At 39.1% G+C, this 12,058-nt stretch overlaps 1 protein-coding gene across 1 annotated transcript in view; it reads left to right on the forward strand.

The window, feature by feature from the left end:
• SYNE2 (spectrin repeat containing nuclear envelope protein 2) overlaps positions 1-12,058 on the forward strand; it is a gene marked incomplete at both ends in the record, with an annotated part of 173,278 nt that overhangs the window by 27,992 nt on the left and 133,228 nt on the right. The window contains 11 exons of the mRNA XM_080344595.1: positions 662-796; positions 952-1,107; positions 2,288-2,499; positions 2,608-2,683; positions 3,775-3,893; positions 4,481-4,604; positions 5,444-5,601; positions 6,009-6,156; positions 7,359-7,957; positions 8,830-9,009; positions 10,013-10,163. Coding sequence (XP_080200721.1) covers positions 662-796; positions 952-1,107; positions 2,288-2,499; positions 2,608-2,683; positions 3,775-3,893; positions 4,481-4,604; positions 5,444-5,601; positions 6,009-6,156; positions 7,359-7,957; positions 8,830-9,009; positions 10,013-10,163 — 2,058 coding nt within the window. The remainder of the gene's footprint in view (positions 1-661; positions 797-951; positions 1,108-2,287; positions 2,500-2,607; positions 2,684-3,774; positions 3,894-4,480; positions 4,605-5,443; positions 5,602-6,008; positions 6,157-7,358; positions 7,958-8,829; positions 9,010-10,012; positions 10,164-12,058) is intronic.

Below are 12,058 nucleotides of genomic sequence, written 5' to 3' on the forward strand. Positions count from 1 at the left end.
CAGCTGAATTTGTACTATTTACTATCTAAAAGGCCAAGAAACCACAGTGAGAAAAATACCAGAATAGGTTTTTTGTAGCTATTAATGCTTTTCTCAACTTTTTCATTTAGCACTGTTAGCATATATTAGCTTGGCAGATGGCTGAATGAAGAAATGTAAATCAGTACGGCAGTTTATTCAGTGCCCTGTTTTAATTTAAGTTTCTCCATCATCCCATCAGAACTCATCGTGTTCTAAACTACAGCCATCTTTTTTGCCTAATTAATAATTAAGATTCCCATTAAGAATCACACACCTGGATTCTTGGACAGGTTTTTAGAGCATGATTGTAAATACTGAATCTCCACATGGTCATGTGTATTCCCTAGAAATGAGGCAGAGTTTAGGGACCTTAATATTTCTTCTTTGGTCCCAAATTTGCCCCTGAAGAGGAGTTACAAGAACAACATCTGCGTTTCTCCAAAGCACACACACTGATGTTGTCTGCATCCTTTTTGCAGATATGCAAGGATAGAGAACGCCCTCATACTCACCCATGCAATGGCCATCACAGCCCATACATGCCATGTATACATGCTTTATGTATGGTTTTTGTATTCTACTGATGTAATTTTATTATTATTTATTATTCAAATTTTTCATTGTGATGCTTCTCTTGCAGGAAGCTGTTAATGCTCTGGACAATAAAGTTCTTGACAAATTTTTGAAAGCAGCTGAACAACTGAAAAATGTTTCATCTGATGATGAAAAGCTGGTAGTGGAAGAAAAGAGCAATGATGTTCGTAAAAGATGGGAGGTGAGATAATATGGGAAGGAAAATCTGCTTTCTGTTCTCATTAGGCCTGGCATCTTTGAAAAAGAGTTTTTTGTCACAGTGTGTTCTGAGGTTTCTATTTGCTTTGTAATACTGTCTCACCATCTCACGGGGATAATGCGTTTTGAATTTTGCAGGCAGTTCATCATGAAATTATATCCTGTGTCCAGCTCGTAGTAGAAAGAGAAAAAAAGAAATTTAACGCAACTTGCAAAAAAATCAATAAGCAGTTAGGCAAAGAGAAGAAACTCCTAAGTATGGATAGAACCAAAGGGCTCCTCAAGGAACATGAGGTACCTGACAGGCTCCTTTTCTGCTCACCTGCCTCTCTTTGCGAATGCTTTGTCTGTCCTTCTTGCTTCTGTTTAGGTACTTTATTGCAACCCCTGTTTGTGGAATGGGACCCCTGCACTCAGTGTTATGTAAATACAGAACAAAGGGGCCACCCAAATTGTTTCCTTGCCTCTTCTGACTGCAGATATTAGGCTCCTTGCAGACTGTAAGAATTACCTCCCTCTCATATGGATGTTTTGGTTTTTTTAATATATATATATTTTTTTAATTGAAAAAAAGGCCTTGAAGCATTAAAATGAATTTAGCTGTGCAGAGTATAAAAATAAGAAATTATTACATATTCTGTGATTCCCCTGATTTGTTACAGTTGCATAGCTGGTGTTAGGTGCCTTCAGATGAGAGTATCTTCTCAAAGTGCAATAGCTGCACTTTACCCCATGTTTGTGCTGTCTATAAATCAACCACAGAGTCAGACTAAGACTTGCCAGGAGTGTGTCATGCTGAATCTTACATATTGCATAAGCAAGGGGTTTTATGCTTCATTGCTTCTAGTAATTTCCTTCATCCTACTCTTCGAGATGCATTAATGTTGCCAGTTTACCACCTATAAGGGTAAGAAATTGCTTTTCTGATGAAATTTTGGTCTTTGTTGAATTCAGTGGAGGCTTTGCTTCTCATGGGTTCATCTTCAGCAAATATTGCATATGCAAGAGTAAAGAGAAAGAAGAGTTCTCAGGTGCATTCCTTCTGCTCATATTTTTGTTAGATTTTTAGTATATCTTTACTTCACCCTAGAAAGTCTAATTATTGATGGGGAATACTCTAAATAAATTTTCTGGTTTTTCTGTAGTCAATGGGAGATGTATTTCTGATGTCAGTATGAAGAAGACTTGGGACCAAAAGTAACTAAAACTGTAGTAGCATAATGAATTTAAAAATCAAGTAAGAGTCAGTATAGTCTTGGGAATGCAGCTGGGGAGCATGTTGCCAGAAATCCTTATTTCTTTACTGGGTCTGTTTGAAAAATAATCGAGAGAAAATAAATGTTTCTCTCCTGGTTTGACAACTTAAGCTTTAAGTGCACTCGTCCAAGAAGACAATGGAAATAGGAAAGTATGAGAATAATTGCATATCTTTATGACTTAGTGTGCATTTATTATATTGTTTTTCTTTGTTTAGGCCTTTTTTTCACACGAAGGCAGCCTGAGGGAACTTAGCAAGTCATTAGAAGACCTTAAAATATTGGGAAGACTATCAGAAGAAGCTGTGCCAGGCATAGAGACACTGACTGCAGACTGTGAACAAAAGCTAGAAAAGCTTCAACAAATTGTGGCAGATACTTACACAGCCTTGCTGTCTCGCGCTGGAAAAGGACACTCGTCTAAGAAAGAGTGGGTGACTGAGAGCATGATGTATTGTGGATTCATTTGCCAGGATTCCTTTTTTTTCCCTTTGTATTTCATATTTGTTCTTAAGCTGAAATTTCTTTTAAACTGTAGGAGCTCCATTGTTGCTTCTGAGAATGGAGAAAAGCCCAGTTCTTCTCAAGAAATTGATATCCTTTCGGTACAGGAGGTAAGAAGTCCATACTTACTGTTACAAAACAGTTTAGGGGAGATCACTGGCAAAAGGAAAACCAGATTATTTCCATTGTTTCCATTATTATTCTGATTGTGGTAGGACCTCAGCCCTCTGGTCAGACCTGAAAACCCAGAGGACACAAAGAGGAAAAATAATGAAGATTTGGAGGCGTGTGCTTTAGAAAAATATAGGGAAAACCAGAACATGGAACGTCTTAGAGATAATTTTTGAGAGAAAAGATACTGCCGTTCATCATTTGGATGCCACAGAAGATGTCTCGTTTAGGATAAGCATTAGAGGTTCATAGAATCATTTTGGTTGGAAGAGACCCTCAGGATCGAGTCCAACCATAACCTAACTCTGGCACTAAACCATGTCCCTAAGAAACTCGTCTAAATGCCTTTTAAACAACTCCAGGGATGGTGAATCCTCCAGTGCCCTGGGCAGCCGGTTCCATTCCATTCATGCAAGTCAGGCTGCAGACAGGTCAACAGCCAGCCAGCAGGCTGGTGATTTAAAGGAAGGGACCCATTGCATTTACATAAAGTTTGAAGGTATGTAGGAATTGGCTATTTTCAAGGGAGATCTCTTGTAAGGCAACTAATATTATTCCTGATACAAACATGAAATATGTTCTCTCATGGGTAATCCAAGGATGAATTGTATAACTTAACATCAGCCAGCCTCAAATGGAAGAGTAGAATATATCCTGGGATCAAGAGTGAGAGGCATGCAAAGGCATCTGGTATAAGCAGCCTGACAAAAGCTGTAGAAGACAGTGTGTTGTGGTTGCCCAAGGCTGTCTGTGGAGCTGCAGCAAAGATTCACACAAGTGGAAAGTGCTTGCCGAAGGCCCAACATCTCTGGAAGGAATGAATGACTGGGCTACAAGTATTCAAAAATTTGCTCTTTTGGTTTGTGACTGAGTTTAAACAGATCTTGTATTGATGAGTGGTATCTCTCGTCTCCTTTCGGGTGCATGAAGCAACTGCTCCTTCCAGGAGTTTGTAGGTGTCTGTTAGTCTTCACCGTGTATTGACAAAACATGATGCAGAGCTCATTGTTACCTTTTGTATTTTTATTAGACCTCAAGACCTGCTGCAGACGTCGTTTTGGAACCAGACGTGAAACATCACAATGGAGAAAGCTGTGCAAAGAAATTTGAGGAAGATGGTGATTATTCCATACCAGCGTTATTAGAGAGGTAATTTTTAAAGGATAAATTGCATATATATTGAGATGATACTATGCTAGACATGCATAAATTAATTGAATGTATTGAACATGGGGTGCACTTTTGCTATGCAGAATTCTGTTCTTGTTCTACTACAGTTTACTTAATACTGCTATGTAATTGATAAGGAAGCACTATAGCAGCTAAATACCTCAAACAGTAGGATTTTGTAGCAAGAACACTTAGAGTTAGAAAACTTCTGCTCTTTTCTCAGGACAGAAAAATCTGTATCTGCCTTACTAATAACTCCAAATATTGCAAAATGAAAATAAATGTATCAAGTTTGTAAAGAACTGACATTTTTACATTCACAAAATTGAATTTAGAGAATGCAGGCAGGCATTCAGACTGGAAAATTAGCCAGATGAGCAGTTTCTATTTTTTTTATTTGCTGCTTGTTTATGCCCATTCATTTGGCACTTAGATAAAAATATGCATTTGCAATAGACTGTGCTTATTTTCCATGGTAATCTGTAGGTCAGCAAGTCCCAGTCCCTGCCACATTCAACTAAATTAGAAATGATATTCTCTCTGAAAGTGATTGCATGTTTTTTTAGCTATAACACGCAAAGAAGCAACCTGGAGGAACTTTTGCAAATCAGCAGAGATAAAGTTGCATCTGGCTTTACTGATGAAATAAAAGGCACTTCATGCCTTCACAATAAGCTGCTTGAAGTACAGGTAAGTATTCATCTTTTAAAAACATACTTGGTGCCTAAATTGTGATTTTCTTATGTAGAGTCCTCACCTCTCTGTGTTATGTCTGTTGCCAAGGGAAAAGGAGCATCCTTACAACCAAGTTTGTTAGAAGGGAAATCAAGGGTTTAGCATTCAGCAGAACTGTATTCTGCCTTAGCAGCAACACTTGCAAAACTCCACTGAAAGAAGAAATTGGGGGCTTTCAGTTTGTGGTCTACAGGCTGAAATAGGCCTGATGGAAAAAATAACTACAGAAAGCAGCTTTTTTTGTCAACTGGAGTGGTGAGTGATGGACTCTGGTCAGGCTGGAGGAGTCACCACAGTTGAACGATTAAATGTCAGTGGTTTAGGTGCAGAATGAAACTGTTGCAGGACTTACAACTTGATCAGGTTTGTGACAACCTTAGGAAGATGACAAAAGGCACATAACCAATGTTGGAGAATTTACTGTTGCAGTTTTTCAAGTCTTTGCTTGAAAGGAGTACAAAGTTTGTCTAGCATCTCAGAACTTGGTTCAGTTCTGCATTTGTTTTTTGTTCTTTTGAACGTATCTAAGTTATTTTCCATTCATTCTTGTAGTAAAAATGGTTGAACCATATTTATTTAACCTTTTATAAAATATAGCCAAGCCATATATCTGACATGGAAATTTTTATCATAAAAAGTTGGTAGAGAATTGCGTACAGCAATAGATACTCCTACTTTCAGGTGTTGTTTTTACCTTTTCTGCAAAGACTCTTGTGACTGTAATTTTATGAATTGTCAAATTCATTGAGAAATACAGTATCATATTAGTGCAATTAATGCCACATATCTTTTAGGTGATAGAGAGTGAAATCAATTCTGATTGGACACAATTGGAAAACATCTCGTCTTCCTTAGAAAATCTTGTGGATGAAGTGCAGCAGGCTGCTATCTCTGAGATGAGAAGCAAACTAAAAGGAGAATGGAAAGAGCTTCAGGATATTATAAGTACCAGGTAAAAAATAACATTTCATTATATTAGCTAAGGAATAGTTCATTGTGACTAATGTGTGTATTGTGAAGGGAATAGTGTGTGTGCATTACAGCTTTTCTTAATTATTACTTGGTTCATACATACATTAGATAGTATGAATCTCTCCAGTAAGCACAGAGCAGATGTTTGTAACATCACTGTGCAGCAATCCCAAGTTTACTGTTATTTCCTTCAGCCTTTTAGTTAAATTCACTGGGATTCACACTGCATTTCTTATTAATGAATGGAAAAACTCCTTTGACCTCAGGAGGAAGGTTATATCTGTTAGACAGTCAATTACATTATATTTGTTGCTTTTTGTGTTGTAAAACATTGAGTGTATTTTCTTACTTGCTCTCCCAGTTCACGTTTTGTTACCTTTCTTGTAGAACAAACTCTTTAAGGACTGCTTTGGAAATTGTTTTGCCAATAGAAAATGAATCCATTCTTCTATGTGAATTAGATCAGCAGCTGAAGAAAAAGGACATCCAGCAGTTTAATCTGATGAATAGCGATCTTGCTTATAGGGAACTAAAGGTAAGGGAAAATGCAGAGACCACACCTTAGCCAGAATGGGTTTTAGTATGTCTAGGAATTAGAGAACTTCATGGGATTTTCACTCAGAAGTTTGGGACCACTCACAAGGCTTCTCAAACCTTCTAAAGTCTACAAGAGCATTGTACCCCATTTGCTTTAAATGTCATTGTTCGTGTAGAGCCAGCCAGCGAAAACTCTAAAGGCTCTCCTGTAAAAAGCATAGTCGTGAACATTTCATCTTAAGTCAGGACTTTTCCTTTGATCCAGATTTACACCGTTCCCACCTGGCTTTGTGTAACTTTGTTGAGTCATACACATAATGTGATGGTAATTTGTGAGCTAAGCTGGGCTGCCTTGTGGCACATGTGCTGAGGTTTGTGAGCACAGCCCAGGATGGTTTTGGGAGCTCTGCATGTATGCAATAACTTGTTCACCTGCTATCAGTGTCTTATGCCTGGGCTCTGGTCTGGCTGTTGGGCAGGGTGAATATTATTTGTTCTTGATGTGTGTTCTGAGCTGAACACTCTGACTGCTACACAGAACTCAAAGTGTCATTTCTCTGCCCTTGGCTTTCCAGCTAAGTAGGGTTTAGGTCTCGCAAGCTGTAGGGCAGACAGCATGGGCACTCTCTGCCTAAGATGACTCTTTTTGGCCAGAAGGGCCCTGCATTTTTTCTCAGCTCTCTGCACATGTGAGGTTTCACAACACTGACACGCTGCTGTATGTCTGAGGGCTGTAAGCAGACGGCATGCAGACCTCACCAAGAGATTTTGAATTGTGTGTAAGTCTCCTCCAGAAGAATAGCATAAAGAATTTAAAAGATGGCAGAGTAACAAACATCTATAATATGTGCCCACCTGTGCTCTGAGTGATCTCCCACTGCCAGAGCCTGCTGATTTCAGTCCCCAGACTCTCATCATCTTTCTATCCTTCTTACCTGATTGCTGTAAAGAGGCTTGAGCTTTCTATAATGCTGACCAAATTTCCTGTTTGTGGAATACCGTTTTATTTGATCTTTTTCTTTTCCTTCCCTCCACCAAAGTCCCAAGTAGAAAACAAGAAGCTTGTTTTCTTAACCAACCTGGTTTAACATACTTATTTTATTGCAAGTATAATTTTTTTTTCATCATAGGTTCAACTTGAATGCAGGATACACATTTTCTTTCACTTGCTAACACTGTTGGTTGTTCTCTCAATTTCAGGAACTACAAAGATCCATATTAAATCAGATTGAAGTGTGCAAACAATTGGAACACCTAGATAGTTCAGCAAGAGATGAATTTAATCCAATAGATCTGCAAGCTGCAAGTAAAATTATGATTTACTATCAAAACCAGCTTGAAGAAATGAGCCATAAAATGCAGATCCGTGAGACAGTGCTTAAAGATCTGGAAGCTTTTATGGCCTCACTGAGGAAGATTCAGTCTTCCATCAAATGTCTCACAGATTCCTCAGGTCACCCTGAAATACAGGGAAAAACATTGAGAGACGCTGCACAAGAAATTGCTCATATGGCAGAAGAGGCTAAATGTTTGGATGAACGCTTGAAAACAGTTGATATCTGTTTGGAAGATGCTGAATGTGGGAGAAAGACTTCCTGTGAAAACCTTGTTCTGACTTTATCTGAAGAACTAAATGCAACTTATGATCCCTCAAGTGAACAGACACTTCCAGAGGAAGAAGACTTGTACAAGACTTTTTCCACAAAAAACAGTGAACTCCTTAAAAACATTCAGGATCTACGTGACAGAATTAACAAAGTAGGCTTGAAGGATCCAACAATTCCAGCTATTCAACAAAGGTGAATTCTTTTTTTAAAGCTCTTTTAATTTCATTATTTCGATGAACTCAGAGGGCCCTTGGCAGCAGAGCCCTGAAACCTGAATGTATCTTGAAGCATCTGTGTGGCACTGAAAGAAGTTGTGAACTTATGGGTTTTTTTGTTCCACCACAGCCTAAATAAGGAAGCCTTCTCCATTTTTTCTTTTAAACTCCTGTGTATATGTTTGTTTGAAACAGCACCGGTGAAGAGAAAATAGGAGATTGATTGTTTATGGTCTTAGTTTTCATTAAGAAAGCTGTCAAACAGGGAGACGGGTCTCCTTGCTGAGCACTGATCCAAGTGATCTGAAACTCTGTGGTGTGGAAGCCTTGTGTTATTTTACCAGACACTGAGAAAGCCACTAACATGATTTATATGTCTCTGATACTGTTTCAAAGGAGCTCTCTGCAGCTTTGCAAGGGATGAATAAACAATTCAATACTGTTTATGCAGAGGGGAAAAAGGGAGGGGAGAGTAGCTTATAAAATGTGACCATTTTTTAGGTTGTGAAATCTCATGTTATGGTACAGCTTGCTTTCTTAGACCATATTTTAAGGTAGCCACAATGCACTTATCTTTAATACAAAATAATTCACTGCGTTCATACAGACCCTTCTGGCCCTCAGGATTTTGAATTACTTTCTCAAAGGGCTTTGGTCAGCATAACTCTTCTTAAGGACTATGTCAAATTACATGAGCTGAAGATCAAATTAGAGTTTTGATGATGTTATTTTATATGGTCAGTATGTGTAGCTCAGGATGAATTTCTAGGGAACTCAATAAGTACACCAGGAAAAATAATCAAAGACTTACTTTAATATAAGGTTGTATTTATTTTTTTTCTAATAAAGGGTAAAATCATTAATGGAATTGGACAAGGAATTGGACTGTGCTGCTGTTGAAATGAAACCTATGAGAGAAATTACTAATAGGCTCCTACATATCAAAGAGGAAAAAGCAGAGGAAGCAAATGAACAGTGCAGAGTTACAGAGAGGTTATGGGAGGATACGAAACTCTTGGTTGCTGAATGGTAAGGAGAAAAACTACATTTTAAAGTAGCATTGTACAAGTAAGAAGCTTGCTTGTAAAATGAAACAGCAAAAATCCTTAGACCATACTTTAAATGAAATACTGATACAGTAGCAAATGTTACTATTATGATGCTGTAAACTGTCATAAAGCCAAGAATTGCACATAGAAATTTGCAGCCAAAGCTCATGAATTTTATATATTTTTAGGACATCACAGTCCCATAATTTAGCAGGTATGCAGTGATGTGTTGGATTTAACTGGTATAAAAAAAAAATTGGTATCCAAAAGAAAAGCCTGTCTGCTGGTGGGAGTGATATATATTTACTGTGAATTTCATGGCAGCACATTTAAAAAAGAAAAGTCAAACAAATGGCAGAGGACAGCTGTTAAAACTGAGAGTCTTTTATGCAGGAAAAGACCAAAGGAACTTGGTTTGATAAGCCTGAGAGGGTGATGGGAAAGGTGAGGATTGATGACCCAGGGCATCCGTCCTTCTCTCATGGTTTTTAAAGGTGCCTTTATGGTTTGCGTGGACTGGCGCAGTGCTCGTTAATCCTCCTGGCCTGCACAGGGGTTGGATGAAGAAATCTGTTTTCGTGTCTTACTGCAGGCTGGGCTGAGACTGTATTTCCCACTGTCCACTACCCCAGCTCTTGTGATACCTGCTGCACATTGTATTTCAGTTTACTGGTGTCTGAGCTCACCTTTCAGGTGGAGAGTATCATATAAACCTGAACTGCTCAGGTCACATCATAATTAAATGTGAGTCAGAGGCATATGATGTTGAAGGGTATTTCTGATTCCGAAAACTGGCCAAATATCACAGCAGGTATCACACAGTAGTGCAGAGTTTGTGGCTGGTACAATTTACCCCCCTTTTCTCTCTCCCAAACACTGTAGTCAAACTCCTCACGTTTCTGAATGTAGTAGAAGGAAGCAAACAAGAGGTCGAGGCTGCTGTTTTATGCTCAAGCCATAAATAATACATCTCTTTTTAATAGCCAGGAGCAGTGTGCGAGAGCTCTGGAGCTCTTGAAGCAATATCAAAGCTGCAAAACTAGTCTGACCAGCATCATCCAGAAACAGGAGATTGTGCTTTCGCAGCAAACTTCTTATATTGGGAAGGAGAATTTGAACAGACTAATAACAAAGGTGAGTAACAAGAACTTACTGAAAAGGTAAGAAAAGCCTTTCCTGGGAGTGTTTGGGTGTAGGGTTGCCCTTGCACACGCAGCCTTCAGGGCAGACATTAAGACCTTGCTTTCAGTTTGGCTTCCAAAAATGTATTTAAGAACCATATATTGGTTTTATTTTGAGATTATGTCTAATTTTGCTTAGTGAATTAAGGTCTTCTTAAAGGATTAAAAAACCAAACCAAACCAAAAAAGCTAGAAAAACTATGATCTAGTATGAAAGATGAAATCCTATCCTACCAAAACACATGTTGACATCAGCTATATTCACCCATACCCTTTAGAATATTTCTGTATTTTCTATCTAGTTAAAAAACCTTACAGTGGGCAGTTTGTATGTATACCAAAATTGCAAATTCATTTGTTACTATTAAGATACTTAACAACATTGTACCACTTAAAGCAAAATTAATGTTATAGATAATGCAGCTCCTTGGGGCTGCTTGTTTCTCTGCTATTGCTGTAGCTTATAACCAAGAATTTAGATCTGTATCCTCTCCTTGCTTGTGTCAATGAGTCTCAGGCAAGGCTGTGGAGTTTGCACTGTTGAAGCTGTGTCAGAATGGCACAGAGACTGGACCACAGCAGATCTGTCCTGTTTCCAAAGCTGGAGCTTGTGTACCTCGCTGTATGTCATTGCCACTGTGCTCAGAGACAGCTTGGGGATCGCCAGCATGGTGCCGCCTTGGGATGTGGACTTCTGGAGGCCAAAATGATTTTAATTGGGCTGATGATACAGTATTTCCTTGAGAGGGTTACCTTTGCAGCATCAATCTTTGCCTCACACTGACTTTAGTGACCAAACTGCATTGCAGTTAGAAGCCATAACAACATAGTTCAGTATTTCTGCTCTAACTTCTCCTGTGTTACAAACCTACTTAGAAGACAGACCTTCTCTATAGGAGCCTTGACCTCTGTAACCGACATTTGCTCCATTCTGTCTTTGGTAGCAGTTAAACATTAGCAGTAGCTTTTACTGATGAGAAAGAATGAGCGGGTGTTGATAGACACTCTCATTTAGCTTAACGCTTACTACTTATTCTGACAAAAATTTGACAGCCAGCTACGTTCTTGGTGGCTTAATGGGTGCAACCACTGGACATAACTGTCATGGCCAATGAATTAGGAAATAGCAGCATGTCCATTGTGACCATTTTACTGTCTCCATTTCACGTTTAGGCGTTCTGATGAGGCATCACCCGTATCAGTCAGGAACATTTGCCCTCAGGCAGTGCCTGGGATGGTTAAATTAAAGAAGGAATGTAAATGGTTGAACAGGAGGGTGTCCCTGTATGTCACCAGCTGAGGCAGGGTCTTTTCTGGGTGTCACCAGTGAGACCCCTGGCACCTTTTATCACCTGGGCTCCTGCTGTGGGGACATCACCTGCCGTACCCTGGCCCCTGCTTGTATGGAGACCACTCTTTCTGTTAACAACCCTTCCTCCTCACCTTGAGTTTTGCAACTCCCACCCTCAGCATTGCAGTCCACAGTATCTGTGGCATAATACAAGGCATGTCCTTGAGTGCTGATGTTTTGTTATTTAGAATTTTAGAATCACAGAATCATTTTGGTTGGAAAAGACCTTTAAGATCATTGAGTCCAACTGTTAACCTAACACTGTCAAGTCCACCTCTAAACCATGTCTCTAAGAACCTCATCTACGCAATAAGGAAGATTCTCTGCCTTGTTCTGGTTTGTGAGTGCTGCTCTGCTGTCCCTCCCCTTATCTCAGCAGCTGGCAGTATCCATGTGAGAAAATGTGATGCTTGTCTCTGGGAAATAATAGCTTTTAATAACAAATCTCCTAACACTAGAGGTCAGTGTTTCTTTTCCAGCAAACTTCCATGTTGTTT

Source organism: Nesoenas mayeri (assembly GCF_963082525.1).
Source record: "Nesoenas mayeri genome assembly, chromosome: 5".
Lineage (NCBI taxonomy): Eukaryota > Metazoa > Chordata > Aves > Columbiformes > Columbidae > Nesoenas > Nesoenas mayeri.